Source organism: Abramis brama (genome assembly GCF_963993115.1).
Source record: "Abramis brama genome assembly, chromosome: 17".
NCBI lineage: Eukaryota > Metazoa > Chordata > Actinopteri > Cypriniformes > Leuciscidae > Abramis > Abramis brama.
Genome location: NC_139979.1, coordinates 17,916,079 through 17,938,956, shown reverse-complemented (window position 1 = coordinate 17,938,956; position 22,878 = coordinate 17,916,079). Strand labels below are relative to the sequence as shown.

General features: G+C 37.7%; 1 protein-coding gene across 1 annotated transcript in view; it reads left to right on the top strand.

The window, feature by feature from the left end:
* The window catches only part of efna3b (ephrin-A3b), a 55,417-nt gene extending 33,936 nt beyond the window's left edge, over positions 1-21,481 (top strand). Inside the window, exons 2-5 of the mRNA XM_084088160.1 lie at positions 13,471-13,757; positions 14,347-14,412; positions 17,470-17,547; positions 20,731-21,481. Coding sequence (XP_083944286.1) covers positions 13,471-13,757; positions 14,347-14,412; positions 17,470-17,547; positions 20,731-20,852 — 553 coding nt within the window. The 3' untranslated portion in view covers positions 20,853-21,481. The remainder of the gene's footprint in view (positions 1-13,470; positions 13,758-14,346; positions 14,413-17,469; positions 17,548-20,730) is intronic.
* The last annotated feature ends 1,397 nt before the right edge of the window (positions 21,482-22,878 follow it).

Genomic DNA, 22,878 nt, shown 5'->3' with positions numbered 1-22,878 from the left:
TTAATGCTGGTAACAGGTTAAAAATTAAACTGAAATAATAATAATAGTTTAGTAGTAATAGTAATAATTATTATTACTATAGTAATAGTAATAATTATTAATTATTGTATAATGTTAAAATATATTAAAAAAAATTATAAAATAAACTTTAATTGGAATTATTATTATTATTATTATCAATAAATACTGGTAGTTGTTTATAATATATATATATATATATATATATATATATATATATAAAAATTTTTCATTTTAAATCAACTCTTGGCTTTGGTTGTTATTTTTTAATCCAAAAATAAATAATACAATTATAAACTGCTACCAGCATTTAAAAATAGCATTTCACTCGGAAGCGATTAAAAGGATTTTCCCCCATGTTTTTAATTACATTCTGAAAAAAAAAAAAACCCTTCTCACATTAAAATCGTTCTAGTACACACATACAGAGAATGATTGACAGATGTCACCAGCATCTGAAGTGGCGTATTGACATGATATGGCAACAGTAATCATAAGATTAAGAGGAAAAAGCAAAAAGAAGTGAGTGAGAGTAAAGGAGGGAGAATGAGTCTTGAGAAAGTGAACGACAGACAGCAGAGAGATGTCTAAATGAGTGCCCAAGATTAAAAAGAGAAACCAAGACAGATGGAGGATAGAGATACCGATGCGGAAGTGAGAGCAGAAAGTGACAGAGTAAATGAAAACTATTGAAAAGGGAAAAGGCAAGCAAGATAATGAAAACCCTAATGAAAAAGAGCTTACAACAGCCTAAGCTAATTTATTGCTCTTAAGCTTGTCGGTTTGCTGGTTTTAGAGGGGTTTTAGCCTGAGAGACCCTTAAATACCAGATATAACCAGCAAATCACCAGCTGTTTTTTTATTTCCAGCAGCGGATAGAAAGAAAAACAAGGAAAGAGAGGTCAAAGAAACAAAGGAGAGTGGTTAGTCTGTCTTGTTTGACAAAATTAGCTTTTGTTTGGTTGGCAAAAGACACGTTAAAATATTTATCAGTAAGACATACACAAACAGACACACACTGTCGATCTCTCCTCATTTTGTTTTGCCACACACTTCCACGTCTTTCACGAGAGGAGATGGCAACATTAGACGTGTGGGAGAGGAGAGAGGCCAGCGAGGTTAATGGAAACACAAACACACTTACAGCGGAGTCCTGTGTGCCATTTACTCCGGCTTACGTGTCTTCGGGACTCTAACTGGCAGAAAGAGATCATGGAATAGACTGAACTGGACACGCAGCTCACACGTTTCTCCCCGCTCAAAGCCGCTCATGGACAGAGACCCCACTGTGTAAACAGTGTTAGTGCGAGTGTAAATGTAGTTTAATGACAGCCCTGCATCTGTGTGTGTGTGGGTAAGTGGGTGGGCTCGGGTTCGGAGAAAGCGCTTTTAGAGAGTACTTGAGACCATTACACTGCTCCAATCTGCTCTTTTCTTAACCGCTGTATTGATTCTCCATAAGAGCCTCCCAACTACCAATATCCAGGGCTGTAAACATGCCAAACGGCGGGAGTGCGCACATGTGATGAGGTAGTGGGGTTCGGGTTAGATCAATTTGAGGGTCAGAGGTTAATGTCTTGAAACTACAGCTCGATAAAGGTGTGCAGGTTTGTCGTTTTTAGCAGACTTGAGAGCGTTTGAGATTAGCTGGAACTGTGAAATGTCTTTATTTACTCTGCCTTTGTTTTCATCCTCAGCACCATAACAGTCATCTAATTATACTTAAAGGGGTGGTATAATGCCCTTTTCACAAGATAAAATAAGTCTCTGATGTCCCCAGAGTGTGTATGTGAAGTTTTAGCTCAAAATACCCCACAGATATTTTTATAAAATTGTCACTTTTTGAGGGTGAGCAAAAACGCACCGCTTTTGTGTCTGTCCCTTTAAATGCAAATGAGCTGCTGCTCCCAGCACAGAGGGCGGAGCTTCAACCGCTTGAGTCCTTTACCTCACACACACATGCACTGAAAATTTCAGACAATGATGGAGAGACTCAAGAAGAAGTGACAACATGTAGACAACATTTCTGAATGGTTTGTAGATGAATTTAGGTCGCTTATGTGTAGTTATCTTCTAGTCATTGATTAGCATATTCTGTCATGATAATCTATAAATCGCCTTCCCGGGGGCAGGGCTTATGTAAGTTTTAGGGTTAGTGATGTAATTAACCCTGGAGGAATGTTGTAAAAAGCTATTTCTTTAAAATAAAATATCTCCCTTTGCTTTGAACTTTGAGCGTTGTAACTTTTGCAGTTGTTGCTCAAACAGCAACATTACACACTAACTAAAGTTAGAAAAGTGAAATCATAATCAACCACCCCTTTAATACTCATTTAAGTCAAACTTTTGTCCATTGTCCTCAATATCTCAAATTACAATTTCTCTCCAAGGCTAGAAATATCCCAAATAAGGCCAGAGTTACTGGCCGTAACAAACCTCAGGGAGTAAATGTCAGTAAATGTCTTTACTGTTAAACTGGTTGTTATTGTTATTATTAGGAAAGTTACCCTTAAATAATTTAGCTAACTTGATCAGCAAGATGAAACGCAAAAAGAACTGACGTTACAATTCACAGTCTTCTATTCAAACTGTGGTCCGGGACCCATTGTCATTGCTAACTAAAACTAAATCCACATTCATTTCTAAAAATAAAATGTAAAAAACTGAAACTTATTTTATTTCAGATAATTGCCAAAGCATTTTCTCATTTTCATTTAGTTTAATTTGTGTAAAAAAAAGTACTATAGACGTAAACAAAACCAAAAAACGTAATAAAAATGACAAGAAGACTCAATAGAATTACTAAAACTTTAACTAAAATGTAAAAAAAAAGCAAAAAATCCATTGTAAAAAAAAAAAAGACAATTTTTTTTTTTACAGGACTGTCAAAGTTAACTAATAATACATTTAAATTTAATTGAAAGTGTTGTCAGGTTTATACATTTAACATTCCTCTAAAAGTGGTAAGTGGGTAGAACATTAACAATTTAAAATCCAGTTATTTAATTTAGCATATTACCCCCCCCCCCCCCCCCCCCCCCCCAAAAAAAAAATTTAAAACAAGGTTGCAAAATATGTTAATATATTTATATTTCAAAAATATTGGCCCTTGCGACAAAATAAAATACAATCCACACTAAAATACTTGTTCACTTGCAATGAGAATAATGTTTTGTTCTGACAAGATGAATTATTTATATAGCCTACTTATTAATTCGAATTTGAAGAGATTTATTAAATTAAGTTCATTCATATTTTTTTTAATGATAACTTTGTTTAATCACACAAAAGTAAACAAATGTATTGAACAAATGGGTTCTAAGGTGAAACTATAGTTGAGTCTCACTGGCCTAGAGTATGTTCAGGACTTGAGCCTGATGGACACGTCCTCTTTCTCCTCTTTAGTTCAGCGTCCTGTTTCACCTTCTCTTAGTCTCTCCGTCCCAGTTTCCCACTTCTGTTCCTGTCGTTCATTTCTTCATTTGCATTTCTCTTCCTCCTCATCCCTTCATTCCTCCCGTTCACTCGCCCGAATGTGTCCATCCATCTCTGTCGTTCATCATCCATCTCTTTGAGACATGCGCGCACACACACAGTCAATGCTAATTCAATTTTAATTCATGACACATGGCCTGTACTCATGATGCTTTTAGAATGGAACCCAGAGCTTAGACCACTGCTTCAGTCTTTCTCTCTCTTTCTCTCTCTGTCCCTCTTTCCTTTCTGGCTAACAGATTGTTTTAGAGATCCATTTAAAGCTCCAGAGTAAGGCAATCAACAAACAAACAAAGGATCGGAGCGAAAATGTATTTGTTCAAAGGTTGCTCTTAGGAGAAATAAATACTGTATGTTTCATTTGAAGGGATAGTTCTCCTAAATATACAAATTCTGTCATCATTTACTCACCTTCATGTCGTTTCAAACCAAGATGTTCTTTTTCTTTGGAACACAAAATGCTAAAAGTTTTTTTTTGTACATACAATGAAAATGTTTCTCTTTTTTTGTTATCCACTGAATCATACACTGATCATACAGGTTTGAAACTACTTGAGGGTGAGTAAATGATTGCATAATTTTCATTTTTAGGTCAACTACAGTGAGGAAAATAAGTATTTGAACACCCTGCTATTTTGCAAGTTCTCCCACTTAGAAATCATGGAGGGGTCTGAAATTGTCATCGTGCATGTCCACTGTGAGAGACATAATCTAAAAAAAAAAATCCAGAAATCACAATGTATGATTTTTTAACTATTTATTTGTATGATACAGCTGCAAATAAGTATTTGAACACCTGAGAAAATCAATGTTAATATTTGGTACAGTAGCCTTTGTTTGCAATTACAGAGGTCAAACGTTTCCTGTAGTTTTTCACCAGGTTTGCACACACTGCAGGAGGGATTTTGGCCCACTCCTCCACACAGATCTTCTCTAGATCAGTCAGGTTTCTGGGCTGTCGCTGAGAAACACGGAGTTTGAGCTCCCTCCAAAGATTCTCTATTGGGTTTAGGTCTGGAGACTGGCTAGGCCACGCCAGAACCTTGATATGCTTCTTACAGAGCCACTCCTTGGTTATCCTGGCTGTGTGCTTCGGGTCATTGTCATGTTGGAAGACCCAGCCTCGACCCATCTTCAATGCTCTAACTGAGGGAAGGAGGTTGTTCCCCAAAATCTCGCAATACATGGCCCCGGTCATCCTCTCCTTAATACAGTGCAGTCGCCCTGTCCCATGTGCAGAAAAACACCCCCAAAGCATGATGCTACCACCCCCATGCTTCACAGGGGATGGTGTTCTTGGGATGGTACTCATCATTAGTAGTTGGATTCTTACTGATTGTATGGGGTGGACAGGTGTCTTTATGCAGCTAACGACCTCAAACAGGTGCATCTAATTTAGGATAATAAATGGAGTGGAGGTGGACATTTTAAAGGCAGACTAACAGGTCTTTGAGGGTCAGAATTCTAGCTGATAGACAGGTGTTCAAATACTTATTTGCAGCTGTATCATACAAATAAATAGTTAAAAAATCATATATTGTGATTTCTGGATTTTTTTTTTTTTTTGATTATGTCTCTCACAGTGGACATGCACCTACGATGACAATTTCAGACCCCTCCATGATTTCCAAGTGGGAGAACTTGCAAAATAGCAGGGTGTTCAAATACTTATTTTCCTCACTGTATTTCTTTAAGTATAGTCTTAGATGATTCTCCTACAATTTTATACAGAGTATAGAGTTATAGAATGAGCGTAGATAGAGCTCACATGATTTAGTCTTGGAAGAATTTGATGAGAATTTGAAATCTCTGACTTTTTCCTTGCAGATATTGAGGATATTGGCAAATTTAAGCACAGTTTGGAACATTAAGACCTCTTCTGAAACGCTTGAGGAGACACGTCTGAGATTACAAGTCTTTTTCTCTGGAGAAAGATCAGCTGGAGACTTTAGAAAACTTTCTCATTTGCTCTCTGGTGATGTCTAGAAGAAAAAAAATGATTTATTACTTTGGGGATGGAACATACTAAGATAAATGCAAAGTGGTAGGATTTGATATTAATGAAGTTTAGTATGTACTCTCTGATCAGTATATTTGACAAATATATTTCTTTATCTTGCCACCCCGGCCAGACATATATAACAATAATGTGGTTCTATAGTAATTGAAAGCCAGGAATGGAGTGAGTGTACCATTCAAATTCAGTAACTTAATTTCAATTCATTAGCCATAGAGAAATTGATTTTCAATGGTTCCGTAGAAATCTTTGAAAACCTTTCAAAACATTGACATGTACAATGAGCTCGTTCTTATTTTGTATGCAGGTGTATGCTTCTGCTGAAACGATCAGTCAGCATGATTTAATTTTCTTTTGCATTTTAATCACATTTAAAGCTTAGCTGAATTTTGAACCATCCTTTAGTGTCCATTCATTACTCCATTCTTTTTACGAGAGAACACAAAAACACTGACATGTAATTTTTCCTCCCATCTCGTTTTTTTTCCCCCATCATTTTTTCCATGTTCATTTAGGAGCTCCATTTCTTATGAATGTTGAAAACAGTTGTGCTGCTTAATATTTTTTGTGAAAACTCCAGGATTCTTTGATGAATATAAAGTGAAAAAGAACAGCACTTATTTGAATTCAAAATCTTTTGTAACATTTTAAATGTATTTATTGTCACTTTTGATCAATTTAATACATCCTTGCTGAATAAAAGTATTAATTTCTTTTTTAATTGTTTTACAAATTTAGCCAAAATTCAAATATTTAATTTATACACAGAATCAATGAATTTAAAATCTGTAGTATTATATTGTACTTAGCTATGTTTCACTCATTCCCTTATAAAAACACAATTAGTGTTTCATATCCTTTTTAGCTTTTTATATTCATATACTTTTTATCTTTGAATTTAAAGGTTGTGATTTTGTGATTCATTTTGGAGCTGGGAGTAGTTTTATTCATGGCCTTGAACTCTTTATTGAAGAGTTTTCTATGGAGAAAATCAATGGGAAAACACTTCTGGAACCAAGGCTACTGACAAAATGGGCGGTTACTGTTGCACTCTATGCCTAACAGAGCTTAACCAAAATCAACAGCTTTAAGACAGCCTTATACAACAGGACAGACAGCGGCTTGGCAATACTAACACATGTGGTAAATAGACACCATAGATATATATACATAGATACCTCATTAGTGTCTATTTTTATGGGCTGTTATACGTAAGCTGTGTGCCATATTGGAACAGTCAAATCCTGTCTGTGGCCACTCGAGAGCAAGTTGACTGTGTATCTACAACCTATTCACATGTATGAATATATATATTTCCATAGCAGTACATTGATTTGTTGTTAGTGTAATTGGTGAACAGCGCCATGTTAACCGTTCCAAGATGGTAGACACGTCGAAATGTCTTGAGCAGTCGCATGTGACATCTACATATCTATGCGATCCCAAGAATTAGAACTAATCCCAAAGTTAAATGATACAAAACAATTGAGCAATAATACAGCTTTGCTTTCCAGGTGCATGATCGGAGACCAACTGCCCACAGCTAATATAATAACACTTATAATAACATACAAGAATAAACAGAGGTGTGCCCACACACACAAAGAAACAAGTCCCAACAGAAGTATACATTCTCCCTCTTCATTGCTCAGAGGGGAGCTGTGTTCTGTAAACTTACTTGAACTTGCAATAAAGAGAGCGAGGGGGTGAAGGAAAGATGCAGAGAAGAATGAGAGAGCTATGTCCTCATTGTTGTTCAGAAGAAAGGGGGTAATAAACAGTAAAGTGATGACCAGCGAGTGTGTGTGTGTGTGTGTGTGTGTGTGTGTGTGTGTGTGTGTGTGTGTGTGTGTGTGTGTGTGTGTGTGAGTGAGAGAGAGGACGGTTCACCGGTGTCTGTGTAGAGATGACTGTGAAGAAAATCGAAAATGACTAGACTGAACTGATATATTGAAATAGATTAAATATTGTGTGTATTGAAAATCATATCTGCACCATCTGTTTAATAAACAGACTCTCCTGGGTTTACTTAAAACTTCACGTACTATCGACCAACGTCGGAAAGTGGCACTTTGTGTGAGTGAGAGTGAATTTATCTGTTGGATTAGTACAGTTCAGAAGGCTAAAACTCGCCATCAGTGCTGTGACAGTGAGCGACTGCATCGATAAAGAGTGAGAGAAGAGGAAGGGAGAACGGCAGAAAGGAGTGAGACGTAGAGAATGAGCCGCAGAGAGGAGTTAAAGTGAGAGCGAGAACGAGAGATTGGTTGGTTTCTAATTGCCTGTGGCAAATGGGCTTTGAAACGAGGGGAAGTGAGTGAAGGTGTGTGTGATTTACGCTCACACACACACACAGACACACACTCACTTGATGTGAGGGGAGCGGTGATGAGGTTGGCCTTGAGAGCAGGTAACAGCGGCTGAACTCTCCCCCACAGACACATATCAATTCCTTAGCAGATTTAAAACCAAACACACACTCTTCCTCTCTCCCGGCTGAAACGCTGATTACGAGAAAGTTTGATTGATTAAAAACCTGCTCTGAACCCAGTGAATAGTAAACATCTGTTTGGCTGCAGAGAGTGGAATCGCGTATTCATTTTATTGGGGAGGCATCTGGCACGTTTTCAGCCGCAAGTGTGTGTGTGTGTGTGTGTGTGTGTGAGCCAGCGGCAGTGGCTCTATGATGCCTCTGAATTTAATAACCTTTCAATAATTTACCGCTGTAGAGGAGGAAAGAAAGGACAAAAAGAGAGAGAGGAATAAAATGAGTGGGGATTGACCAAATAATTAGATGGGAAACACAAAATGGAGATAGAAAGAAACAGGGTGAAAGAAACATGGAGGACTAAATACTATCAGGGAAGACATGCAGCTGTTTTTTTGTTGTTGTGTGTGTGTTTTTTTTCTGTAGGAAATGGAATAAAGAACAATGAAACAATTTTTAAATAATAATTAAAAACCTTTTTTTTTTAAATCCAGTAAAATTGCACTCAAAATCTATGCATGATTGTCAGTCTGTGCTGAAGTGGTGGAGATTTTTCAGTGAACCTTTCTGCAAGTCACTTTGTTACCCCAGTAGTTAGCGACACATGGTGAAGTCTTGATTAGTGAGTCATTGAATAATTTTCTCAAGTGATTTGTTCAAAAACCCTGATTGATTCAGGAGTCGCGGTATCATTAGGTGTGTTCGTTTTGAGCGATTAGAGAGCAGATGGCTCCATCTGCTTTCGAATCGCTCTTGCGGTATTCATACACAGATTGGTCTGAGCAGCGCCGCTTTAAGTCAAACACACCTAATTAATCAATATACATTCAGAAACACTGATTCATTCAGGAATGAAACAAGGGATTGAGTCATTGAATCATTTACTCAAGAGATTTGTTCAAAAACATTGATTCATTCAAGAACGTTACAAGTGAGTGAGCCTTTGGCTGCGTCCGAAAGCTTTACAATCCAAGGTAGGAAGGCATCAAGGCACGTCCGAATCCAATGTTAGCTTAACTTCCTGTCTCCTGAGATCGATTTTTGAAGGCAGCATAGATGTATCCTTCGTTGCCTTTGATATCCCACAATCATGTGCTTTCCATTCTGTGACAGTTGAGCTAAAAAATAAAAATGGCATCTGAAAGTTGTGTTTGGTGGTCAGTTTGTGTAAATTTTCCTCTTTTGATGTCATTTCTAGTGAGAAATTTGTATCGTAGTAATCAAAACTTCACTCAAAAGCTCACATTTTTGTGTAGACCATTAAACCGTTGTGCTGCCTGTCCGAAATCAGTTTCGTGAGGTATCTTCATGCTCAAACACTGCCTGCAAAGTCATTGCCTGATAGGGCAACGAGGCAACAAGTCACTGCCTAAGCTTTCGGACGCAGCCACTGAATCAGTTACTCAATTTGTTCAAAATATTTAAGAGTCATTTAAACTTAAGCAATTCATTCAAAAACACTGATGTATTCAGGATTGTAACAATTGAGTCACTGAATCATTTACTCAAACAATTGATACTAAAGAGAGTGAGTCATTGAATAATTGACTCAAGTAAATTAACACCTTTGGCTTTGTTTGAAACTTTTCGTTCCCTAGCAAAACTCGACAAGGTAACTGGCATTGCGTCTAAATGCTACTTAATATGAAGATCTTGTTTATTTAACTGTTGTATAAAATGGCGCTGTTGGTCTGAATATCAGCACAGCTGTGATTACCTGCGGTCGAATCGCATGATGTTCGGAACACCAGCACTCTTGTTAATGTGATAGGCCCTATATTGCTTAACTGACTCGATGCAGAGGTCTGGATGTTAACACATTTTTACTTTTAGTCCACAGTCATCAGTGGATCTGCAGGTGTCCTTTATAGAGCACAGCATGTGCGTTTGTGTGTTTGTGTATTAACACACCTCACATGTGTTTTGTCAACTGTTCGCAGGACAGATGCTCTCCTTTAATTAAACGGATTGAGGGGGTTAATTAGAAGAACAGAAAAGAACAACGAGGGAAGAGAAGAGAGCTGCTGTTTCTCCTGTGGTGCTGATTCAGCTCTGCCATCTCTCTCTCTCTCTCTCTCTCTCTCTCTCTCTCTCTCTCTCTCTCTCTCATTACAGATATGCTCTGTAGGCACAATCATTCTGCACATATGTAACTATGAGAAATGTGCATCTAACTCAAGTTCTACATGGACAGTATGGGGATTTTAATTAATATGTGTCGAAAAACACGAAATGGACCATAATAATGGGATGTCTTGGTGTACTTGCAACATTTGATTAATGAAGCGAACTAAAACGCTTATATAGGCAGTTGTTTATCAGATGGTATTATGGCTTTTCTTGGCTTTTGTTCTGTTGTAGAAGCGTTGGCCTCTGTCTTTCTCTCTCTCATTGTGACATTGATCCACTGAGTCTTGATCTTGCTCTGACCTGCTGCCTAGCTCAGCATCTTGCATCATGGACCCACACAGCCTGTACACACACATACAATCATGTAAACCTTGTGTGTATGTATGTTCTTTCAAATGTTAGCTCAGTAGTTCCAATGATTTGCCCTTTAATACAGAGGGGTTACTACTCTGAGCTGAGAAGAAAATGTGTGCCAGCCTATTTTAAATACTCTAGGATCATTTTTTTACTGATTTGAAATCTCCCACAGTGAGGGAACGTTTCTTCTCTTCATCGCCCCCTCGTGGACATAATAACAACAGCAGATTCCCTTCCATCAGTCTTCCACCTCCGACTTACTGTCATCATTCCCGCACTGCAAATAAGTTTGGAACGAAAAACAAACAAGTAAAACTGACATTACCTATATGCAATGGTCGAGGGTATAGGCCTAAGGGTATATTTTAATTGAACAATAGTCTAAATCCTTTTGGAAAAATTCAGGACTGGGCAAGTTGGCGTCTTTTAAATGTTAAACATTTAATCTGATTTTAAATTCATTACAATATTTATTGGCAAATTATGGCTATGATAATATATTTTACATTTACCTTTTACATTTTTGTTATCTCGTGAATTATTTTGTTTAATAATTGTTTTACTGTTTGAATTTTGCTCAGTAATACATTTTTTTAATGGCAGATTTCGTTGTGACAACTACTCAATAGACCAGGGAGTTAGTGCTATTTAATTTTTGACATGAATGAAAAGGAGGCTGTGAGGGATACAGTGCGTTCAATGGTTTCTTCTTACAACATACTGATTGTTCAGCTGACGAAATGTCTTTTCCGGGGAAAAAAGAAGACGACAACTTTACAAAACCATTTTAAAAGTTGTGTGTTGTGAAAATGACATGGCCTTTATTGAGTGCCACAAAGAATGTAGCCTACGTCTATCTTTAACAGCCTCGTTTGCATCCGTGTTAAATTTAATATGGCATCTGACATGCCCTACTATTGGTCAACAAATATTCAATGAAGTGTAGCTTACCTTTATTTGGCCATCAAAGGGATCGTTCACCCAAAAATTTAAATTTACTCATCCTCATGTTGTTCCAAACCTGTGTGAATTTATTTCTTCTGCTGAACACGAAAGAAGATATTTTGAAGAATGTTGGTAACCAAACATTTGATGGCCCCATTGACTTAGTTTCGGTGAAAAGTGAAAAGTTCCAAAAGTTCCAAAAGTTTGACGGCCTCCGGATTTCCCTCTGGGGACTCGTGCAAACAGTGTAGCAGAGTCACATAACATCAATCGCTAATAATACCAAGTTTTGCTAGTAAGTAGCCTAGCCTAAATTTTATTGGGAAAAAAAGGCTAGTATATTGTTGCAATAAAATCTTTACTTTTTCCTGTGGTTTCCTTTCCGTTTTGCACATGGTGTTGAATGAATGAATGTGTGTGTAGATGGGTGTGGCTGTGGCGTGATATAGCCTAGTACTACAGACAAAAAGCAAACATTGCGCTTACACACCATCATTTGCATTTAAAAGTCAGAAGTGAGACGGAGGAATAGAATGAGAGGAGTAGGGGATCAGAGACGAATGTGAAGCGGGAGAGGCGTTAATGCAGCATGTTTGATCTTCATTCAATAATTGAATAATAATCTCCCAGGAGAAGTGACCTAGAACCGAGGAAAAGAAATTGATATTCATTTGCGCATCTAAATACTGACACCTGCTGGTCAGATGTTATTATGGCAACCTCCCATCATTGAGAGAGCTGAGTTTCACTCCATCGTCTCGGCGTCTACTGGTGTGACATTGACAAACGAGTGCAGTGAAGAAGGTACCGAATCCTGACACTTGCAGTGCAACTTTTCCAACCTGCGGTAAGACTGGCCCCGCGAGAGCTGCATTCGTTGTTTATATACAGTAGGCCTACGTTGCGTTACGCGCGCTTTCATCAGACACAGTCTTGGAATGGTAAGACTCATTGTCAATACAGCTGTGCACTGGAGCGGTATAACAATATATTACTACAGGTCCCAACACAGCCATCACTCTCGTCTCTCCCTTCTTCATGCTCACCTTCACTCTATCTCTCAGGCCCGAGGGAGCTTCCCCCGAAATGCAAATGTCTGATACAAGCTTGCACTGATTCTGCCTGAACTTCAGCCGAAGAAAATGCATCCATCATCGTGTGAAAACTTATTTGTCCTCCTTTAACCTTGAAGAAAAAAGGAAAGACGCGTGTGTGTGTGTGTGTGTGTGATTATTTACAAAACACCTACCTGCATTGCTCTGATGTGCAATATAGCCTACTGTAAATGTAAATAATGTATAATTATATAAAAAAAAAGCTTCACTCAGATCACTGGATAATTTTCTCTATAGTAGAGGTCACATGGGGCTGAAAATGATTTGTGTTTTTTTTGCTTTTCATTTTGGAAGAATGTGAAATCAGCTGCACCTGACCTCTTGCTATTTTAAATCAGATGTGCTTGACTGATTATAAAATTTGAGGGCATTTAGTTGTTCTCACATTCAGCTTTGCTATGTATCATACAAACATGCAGAGAGTTTTCATGGCAAAAGTTTAGTGATCATTTAGTGATTGTCGAACACGGCTGAATGATTCCAAGAAGCAAATTTTCATTACGCAGAAATGCAGGTTATAAAGGTTTATTCTCATCAATTTAGTGCATGTTATCACTTCAAGAAAACCAATAAAAAAAAAAAAACAGAAAGTGAAAATATTTACATATATACCAAAATAATGATGTATGAACCGTTTAATTATGGTCTGACAAATTTACAAAGAGGTTTGGAAATTTGAGTCTGGAAAAGAGGAATTTTGAAGTTGAAAATGTGTTGGAACCCTGTTAAAAGATTGGTGACTGGTCACAGCACCACACATATACACTTTCCTTTAGTCATTTATGTAAATATGCACTATTCTGTTTTTTGCGTAGCTTGGTGAATGTATGGTGGATAAAGATGCAAAATATATCCAGCATTTTCTGAGCAATAACTGACTATAATGTGTGTTTCTCTGTCATCAGACTTCGTAAGGAGGGCTACACTGTGCAGGTGAATGTCAATGACTATCTGGATATCTACTGTCCTCACTACAACAGCAGCCAGAGAGGTGTCGCTGAGCAGTACGTGCTCTACATGGTCAGTTATCGTGGTTACCGTACGTGTGACCCGCAGCTGGGCTTCAAACGCTGGGAGTGTAACCGCCCCCACGCCCCGCATGCACCAATCAAGTTCTCGGAAAAGTTTCAGCGCTACAGCGCCTTCTCGCTCGGCTATGAGTTCCACGTTGGGCACGAGTATTATTATATCTGTGAGTATAGAGTTTTGTAACACAGCTATTTACATTACTGTATTATAGTATATGAATGTCAGACATGTCCATCAAAAGAAAGAAAAATATATATTCTGCTTAAAAAAAAGGGTTTTTTTTTTTCAAATTACAACATTATTTTAATAACAATTAAGTACATCATCACCCTCCCCAAATTGTCATTATTATGTAAATATTAATTTAAATTTGTTGCTCTGCCTTTAATAAATGTTGATTTCGAATAATAAAATAAATCATTGTATTTAAATGTATTATAGATATTTATAACTATAAAGTTCATAAATCGGTTTATTTACATTACTGTATACAGTAAGTGCATAATAATCCACATTTACATACTATTATATTTACACACACAATGCTAACACTATACATTGTATCTGTAGGACCTTATGCTTGCGTTGTCATACAAGTTACCATTTACATCCAATAGTACAAGCTTCTTTTTAGATACTAGATGGTATTACTTATTTAAAGCTTTTCTGTGTTTAATATTGCAGACAATTTTACAGAATATTACAGTATTTCTGATGACTGACAGATGATTGACATTTTCTTGTTTTTTTAGCCACACCCACTCATCACCACGGGCGGAGCTGCCTGAGATTAAGAGTGTATGTCTGCTGCTCAACAGGTATCGACCTCTATCCATCCATCCATCCATCCATCAACTCATCATTTCATCCATCCAACCATTCTATTTTTCAGTCAATTAATCCACCTGTCCACCCACCTCAGTCCAGTTTTCTTTAACTCTACTATCTGTCTTTCTGAGGATTTAATCAATCTGTTTACACAGAAAGCACTCTCTCTCCCTCTCTTTCCCCAATAGGTTTTTTGATGTCTTAATGTTTTTTTTTTTTGGCACTACAGTGATTCCCAACCAGGGATACGCGTACCTCAGGGTGTACTTGAAAAGATTTTGGCTTTAGTTCGTTAAACTTACTCTACCATTCAAAAGTCAGTAAGTTTATTTTTTAAAGAAATTAATACTTTTATTGAGCAAAAATGCATGAAATCGATTAAAGTGAAAGTAAAGAAATTTATACTGCTACAAAATATTTCTATTTCAAATAAATGCTGTTATTTTTAACAATCTTTTCATCAAAGAATCATGAAAAAATGTATCACTGTTTCTAAAAAAATATTAAGCAGTTATTATTTATCAACTGTTTTCAATTGATAATAGTAAGGTCAAAGTAAGAAATGTTTCTTGAGCAGCAAATCAGCATATTTTGACTGATTTCTGAAGGACCATGTGACACTGAAGACTGGAGTCATGATGCTGAAAAATTCAGCTTTCAGCTAAAATATAATAAAAAAATAAAAAATAAAAGTTGTAATAATATTTTGCAATATTGCTGTTTTTACTCAATTTTTTATCAAGTGAATGCAACCTTTGTCAGCATAAGAGACTTCTTTCGAAAAAATTAAAAGAATGTACCAACCCTAAATTTATGAAGTAGTGTATAAAACAGAAATTGTCACTTATTAAAAGATTCAAATAAAAAAATATATATTATGGAGCCCTGCACGACATGGGGGGAAATTATATAATAAAATATAACAAATTAAGATTTTGTTTAATTGTTTTAGCTCAATCGTGGCCAGGATTTTTTCCCCACGCTTATTCATATATTCCCTTGTTTTAGTAAATCGTGGCCACATTGTACTAATTCATTCCCCCGTTTTAATTTATATCGTGGCCATGATTTAACTAAAACAAGGGAACGAATTCTTCATTTGTGGCTGCAACATACATATATATTTTTTTCTCTTGCACGTCATGTGTGGGTCTCTGTAAATTATAATTGCTTTTTATTTAAAATGTCTTGGCCAATTGAAACATATCGATATCAAGCTGAATGCAGTTAAAAACTAAGAGTATATAAGACAAAAACAAAGATTGGGAAACACTGCTATAAACCATTCTATTGTTCCACCTCTGTTATTTCTTCCCCCCCCTCTCTCTCTCTCCCTCTTCTCTCTTGTTTCCAGGTCCTGTCAGGATTCATGTTCTCTCAAAGTCAGTTTGCTGGCACTGAGTGTTATTTTAACCCCCTCACCCTCTCTTTCTGTCAGTGCTCATGTTCATTAATAATATTCCAGCTCAGTGGATGTATGTGAGAGAGAGAGAGAGAAAGAGAGAGCATACTGTGTGCTGTCTTAACCTCTGCCCTCTATCTTGGAGTCTCTGAGTTCTTGTGTCAAGATGAATCTGTTAGTCTTGCTCAGTCAGGTCTGAACTCCAGTGCCTTGAGATCAAATAGCTGAAGCAGGGCTGATGTATTTATCAGGATGTGGAAAACTACTAATGAGCTGATGAGTTGAGTCAGGTGTGTTAGATTAGAGAGATACCATGTGCAGTGATGGGGGGCATTTGAAGGCCCACCAACGTGCCTTGAAACTCGCAGCATTATTCAATGGCATGTGTTGAACACGTCATTTTCTCTGAAACAGGAAGACAAGGTGGGACATATCGAACAGCTCCTCCTTTTTTTTAAAATAGCCAATAGCGTTTCGTTTATATCACAGCCCGGAGCCGTTGAGATAGCGAAAGCCGCAGTTTCCTCCTAATCTCTAACCGTTTCTCCTCCTAATCTCCTCCACACCGCTTTAAAATATAGCATTCTGTGCAGAATTCAAATGGGTTCAATATGTTTTCTGGTATGCACCGACTTGCATATATCATCACTCATAAGAAAATCTGATGAGAAGCTGAAGTGCAGAATGATATCATCAAAATCATTGATGCATATTGGCGGAAATGAAAAACTGTAAGTTTTGAATGCTTATATCTTCTAAATGCAAATTTTGTCTTTGTTTTGGAGCAAACTAGCTTATAGATTACCTTAAGGCTAGCATATTCATGCTATAAGCCAAATAACTAAAAATCTAAATTCATGAGGACTCTAAAACCAAACAAGAACGAAACAAAATGCAGTAGTTTTTCAATGCATTTTTAAAAGTTGGACTCAAACTTGATGCGCCGTCTTAAAAAACACAACGCTTGTAATAGGACACTTAAAGAAAAAAAAATGTTTTTTGCTAAATTAAAGCAATGCTAAATACAAAAGCTAAAACAATAATAATAAAATATTATTTCTGAATATTAATTGGATTTTTCACAGTACATTTGTTCTGACTATTAAAATATTATCTGACACTTTTTTTCTTTCTGTTAAGCAGAATGTATTTTCGTCTACCCACTAAGCATTTTACAATAAATACCTAAAATAAATATCAAAATAATATAGTTTCAAAGCAGATTAACAGAGGATAACCCAAACTATTCTTGAAAGAAATATTTTGGGGTTTTCTTTTTTTCACAAAAATGAATGGCAGTCAAAAGAATAAAAATATGAATTATTCATAATTTTCTGTAAAAGTCTAAATTGACATTGTCATCATTTTGATAGCCCTAAAAAAATCGATCAAATTTTCCTTGGGTCCCCTAGTGCTCACTCCCTTGACTGTTGATAATTGTTAGTTGTTAGACAAGTTGTCAACCTAGTAGACCATTGTTTCGTGATTTATAACGCATCCCTTTGATGTAAGTAGCCTCCATCCAGTGCTGTATGACCCGGAGGAGCTTACAAATAAATTCCCAAGGCCTTTGAGAGCATGCATGAGATCCTTCAGAGAGAGGGGAGAGTGTGTGTGTTCTGATTCTCCTTTCATGTCTTCCCAGCATCTGATTCAGATGATGAGCCCCAGCCCACAGAGCCAGACTACACTCTAAGACCTAACATCAAAATCGATGACCTCGGTGAGTTACGCGCACACCAGACGGACCACACTGACACTTATACATATGCATATAAATCACTGACTAAGTTGACATTTACACCCAAGGTTTCTACGCCCAGATCTGTGCCATCCACACGCCTCTTTCGTAATTACACAGCAAGCTCATAAATCATGCGTGTGCGTGTAAGAGCGGATTTATTGTTATAAATCAAATTGGGTGCGAAGTTAAGAAGCTAAATCCACTTCATGTCATTTGAATGTGTAATAAAAATGCATATGAGATCAACTCTAATTTGCTTTTCCTGCGCACACGGCGTATACCAAACAAACACAGTAGCCTATATCTGCTAACACACATCTTATGGGCAATGACTGACACTAATGAAGCCACAAGCTAAAAGGCAAACGAAGCGTGAGCTGCCCGGCTGTAGTTAGCTTGATTAGCGCCGAGGCTAGTGTTAGCGCTGATTAGCAGTGGCAGAACTAGCCCTCCAGTTCCCAGCCGTACAGTCACATCCTGCACTTCCTCACCACCGCGGTAACCCGACTCAAGGACAGCGACGACCGCACCATTTAAATGAGAGAAAATAAATTGATTTGACTTCAAGTGTTTTTAAGGAATAAAGAGGCATCGATCTGTTCGTGTTTTTTTCCGAGCGTGTGTTTTGAGACAGATGGATGTGTTTTGGGTCGTCTCTGGGTCAGAGCCACCCAACGATTTCCAATAACTGGAATCTGAGCACCGGCTCTCTCCCGCTTGCTCCGATCAGGGGTTCAGTTTTCAAAAAGGCCAGAGAGGGGAAGAGAACAACCGCAAGAGGCCAGCCGGGTCTCGGGAAGCCACACATTTCAGTACTGCTCCATACATCTGTGTCCAACAAACAAAAGAAACCCTGTCACTGCTGTCCTATTAGTATTGACCAACAAAAAAAAACAATGGAAATTATACATTTCTAAAGTGCACTTCTACAAACAAATCAAAAGTTACTCACAAAACTGCCACTTTAAACTCTAGAATGCTGCAAGTGCTTTTAAAATAAAAGAAAAAAATACAGAAGCACTTACTAATTTAAATAAAATTGGATTCTGAAGTCGTTAGAAACATAAATTCTCATTTGCAGGATTCTAAATGTCAGTTCTGTAAATCTGCTGGAGCAGTTAGTCCCAATAATGGCAGTGTGTTTTACGGGGCAAAAGGAATTCATGATATTACTACAGAGCGACTCGCACAAACACGCAGGCAATCACAAATACAGATGCAAGAAACAACAAAGGCAACTTTTATTTGGCCTTTGGGGAATAATACAGAACAAGAAGAAGATGTGTGTGGCACTGTGCTCATATACCGCTCTCTTTATATGCTTTTTCTAACAATAAAACAAACCATTTCCTGCTTGTATTAAGGAATATTGGTTAATTCATCAGTTAATGCAATAGACATCCTACACTAACAATGAACAATACTTTTACAGCATTTATTCATCTAAAATAGTATTAGTTTGTATATATACACCACCTTTCGAAAGTTTGGTGTCTATGTACATTTTTATTAAATGTTTTTTAAGTCTCTTATGCTCACCAAGGCTGATTTTATTTGATCAAAAATACAATAAAAACAGTAATATTGTGAAATTATTACAATTTAAAATAGCTGTTGAAAAAACATTTTAATTCATTTTAAAATGCAGTTTAATCATGTAATGGAAAGCTAATAAATATGCTGATTTGGTGCCCAAGAAACAGTTATTTTTTTATTTTATTTTTTTTTTATTACAGTTGAAAACAGTTGTTCTGCTTAATATTTTTGTGGAAACATGATCATTTTTTTTCAGGATTGTTTGACCGCATTTATGTGAAATAATATAATTTTTTGGTAACAATATAAAAATCAGTACTGTATCTTTTGATCAGTTTAATGTGTCTTTGCGGTCTTTGCTGAATGTGTCTATATTTTTAACATTTTGTTGTAGAAATCAACATTAGCTAATGTATTATAAACAAACATGAATTAACAATGAACAACAGTTTATTTATTGACATTGACCCAGATTAACGAATGCTGTAAAATTGCTTTTGGTTTTTTATACCTGAATGCAAACTGAAAATTATGTTAACCATGTGAACCTTATTGTACAGTGTTACTACAATATTATATCTGACGCAAAGTTCTCTGTGTTCCGTAATGTGAGATTCGACTTCCCGTTCAGGTCACTGATAGGACAAGTTCATCAAATATCTCTGTAATCCATTCTCCAAACGAAAAACAACTTCACGAAAGTACAAAGTACAAATTGGTCATGTGATTGTATCTGGCCCGAGTTGTTGATGTTGGCACAGTGTGTTAAATTCCAGCAGGTAAACATGTTCCAGAACATCCCACACAGCTCTTCTCTCCTGCCAGGCATCCAAGGACTCCTGTCAATCAAACATTGCCCTGCCATAGTGATTATAATGCACTTTATTTGCACAGTGACTTGTACACTTTTAATCTGACAGGTATTATTTAACAAAAGGAATATAAAAAGCAAAAAATACAGACTATAGAAAAAGATTTAAACAAGAATGATAATAATATTAAGTCTCATAGTTAAATACTGTTGTGATTCAAATGTTAATTTAATGCTATCTGCGTAAAAAGGTGATAAAAGGAAAATTAGCACCCCCGAAGTCTCTGGAAAAACTGTCACATCCTTTGTCTGAGTGGTGTAACATCATATTATTCTGTCAAAAACACACTCATGTAATGTGTGCGTGTCTGGAGATGTTTTTTCTTTTGGCAGCCAATTTGCGTCACACACTGTTCCTTTTCACCTGTAAGTGAAGACGTGTGTTTATAAACTCGTCTGTCTATCACAGAGTCCCTGAGCTGGAGGACACCCGCTCGCAGTCGCAGACACCAACAAACCGGTTGTGTTAGATGTTCGTCTCCGGTGACGATGTTGCAAAATTCCATAGATTACTTGGGCACATCGGACATTCCACTTGTAGCTGATAGTAATAGTTAAATTTTAGTCTCTGTTGTGTTCACAATGAAGTTTGTCTACTCCACACAAACACAGACATCTTCAGAGCATACCTGAGTCAACACGTTTTATTTTTAACTCCTTCCCTTAGGCCTCAGCTGGTTTTCTATACCTTAGTGAGTCACGCCACAATGGTGTCTAGACCAGCTGGTAATTTTGATCTGTCTGTCTCTCTCTAGATGACTATGATAATCCCGAGGTCCCTAAATTGGAGAAGAGCATCAGCGGTAGCAGTCCATCCAGAGATCGCCTTCTCCTAACCGTGGCATCACTTTTCTTCATCGCCCTCTCTGTCTCCTAGCATCCACCTTTTATCCGTCACCACACCAACGAGGCCTTGGGGGGGAGAGAGGAAGGATCCAGGGCCGATAAGTTTGCCGATAAAAACTGGGAAAGGAAATAAATGGAACACTTGATGCTGCTGCAGCTTACGAAGTGTCAAGCACCAGCCCACAATTCAACAGTTGTTTTCATGTCTTAAAAAAGCGACATGCTTTTCATGTCGCGCAGACGATACTAATACAGATTTGAACACCATAATGAGAACTATGCCATTTTGGTTTCAATAGTGCAGATTGTATGTGAGTGTGTGTTTATGTGTTTGTGTGGCGCCTTCGGTGCTTGGGGGCGGAGTGGATCTTTCCTTCACTCTGAAGGTTTGATGGCTCCATTATCTGTGAATTGGCAGGTTAAGAGTTTAAAAGCATCTCAGATTCTGTTTGATGCGATCTGAAAATGAAACCGTCGAGGAGCTCAGGTTACTCTCCGCTCGAACCCGGCGAAATATCTGAACCACCGTTTAATCCAATTCCAAAAGTGTTTTGTTTCTCTCTGTGTGTTTCTGTTGCCAGAGAGACGTACAAACCGCTGGATGATCATGTAATTGCCGTCAGGGATGAACAGCAATATTCATTTGATGAGTTTAAACAAGTCTATAATAGAAATCTCAAAGACTCGAAATCAGTTCATTTTTTACTTTTTTATTGACGAGGCGACAATTTATAAAGCGTTAAAAAAAATCCAATTACATCTGATTCTTATTTGAACGTAACATGGTCACACATGAAAGCAGAGGCCGATATGGTTGTTCTGTGATGCAGAAAATTGAGAAAGAAGTGATTTCGCACGAGCGCCTGCACAAACGCATTAAACACAATGAGACAAACAGAAGCCAAATAGCTTTTTGTTGTTGTTTTCTTTCCTTCTTTCTTTTGATAAAAGGTGCTTTAAGTGAGTGAGTGAGTGAGTGAGTGAGTGAGTGTGTGACTGACTGAGTGTGTGAGTGAGTGAGTGAGTGAGTGAGTGAGTGAGTGAGTGAGTGAGTGTGTGACTGACTGAGTGAGTGAGTGAGTGAGTGAGTGAGTGAGTGAGTGAGTGAGTGAGTGAGTGAGTGAGTGAGTGAGTGAGTGAGTGAGTGAGTGAGTGAGTGACTGACTGACTGACTGACTGACTGACTGACTGACTGACTGACTGACTGGGTGGGTGGGTGTGTGTGACTGAGTGAGTGAGTGGGTGGGTGGGTGGGTGGGTCTGTGGGTGAGTGAGTGGGTGTGACTGACTGATTGTGAGTGAGAGAGATAGAGCGTATGTGTGTGAGTGCATTAGCTCAGTGATGCTGGAATAATCTCCTCTAGACTTTATGGACTTGAACCGGAGATGGACACCTACACAGACACTGTACATAAAACACATGCATTTATTTATGTGTGGATATTGTGGACGATCTCCGCACTGATACCCGTTGGATTCGGAAGAACTCCAAACCATCTTCAGCGGGATTGTTCCAGTTCGAACCGGTTGTCACTGCTTGCTACTTGACTACTTTCGGTGGTGATCAGCAAATGAGGGGGTCTGGTGGTTATAATCCGTTTCTATGGCAACAGTTATTCAGCTATACACACACCTAAAGGCACTAGAGTCCAGCAGGAAATCAGAACAACACACATGAAAAGAAATAACAGCAATTACTGGCAACATTTCTGGTGACACTTTTGCCAAGAGTAATACAAGCACACAAATGCTATTGGGTGGGTAGTTATTGCATTCTTACGTGCTTTTCAAGGGTAAACGGCAGTGTATGCATCAATCATTTTACAACAAGGTTCAAAATTACGGTTCTAACTCTTTTTACATAGACTAGGACCTTATCACGATGGTAACGACATCATATCATGGCTCATGATAATAGCAACCAGCGCTGCTTCTCGCTCTAGAGACATGCAAATACTGCTTAAACTAGCAATGGCATGTGGTTTAGGAGAAATGATGTGTGGTAGAGGTTTTCTAACTTAGATTCATAATGGACACCTTCTCTCACACCTACAAGC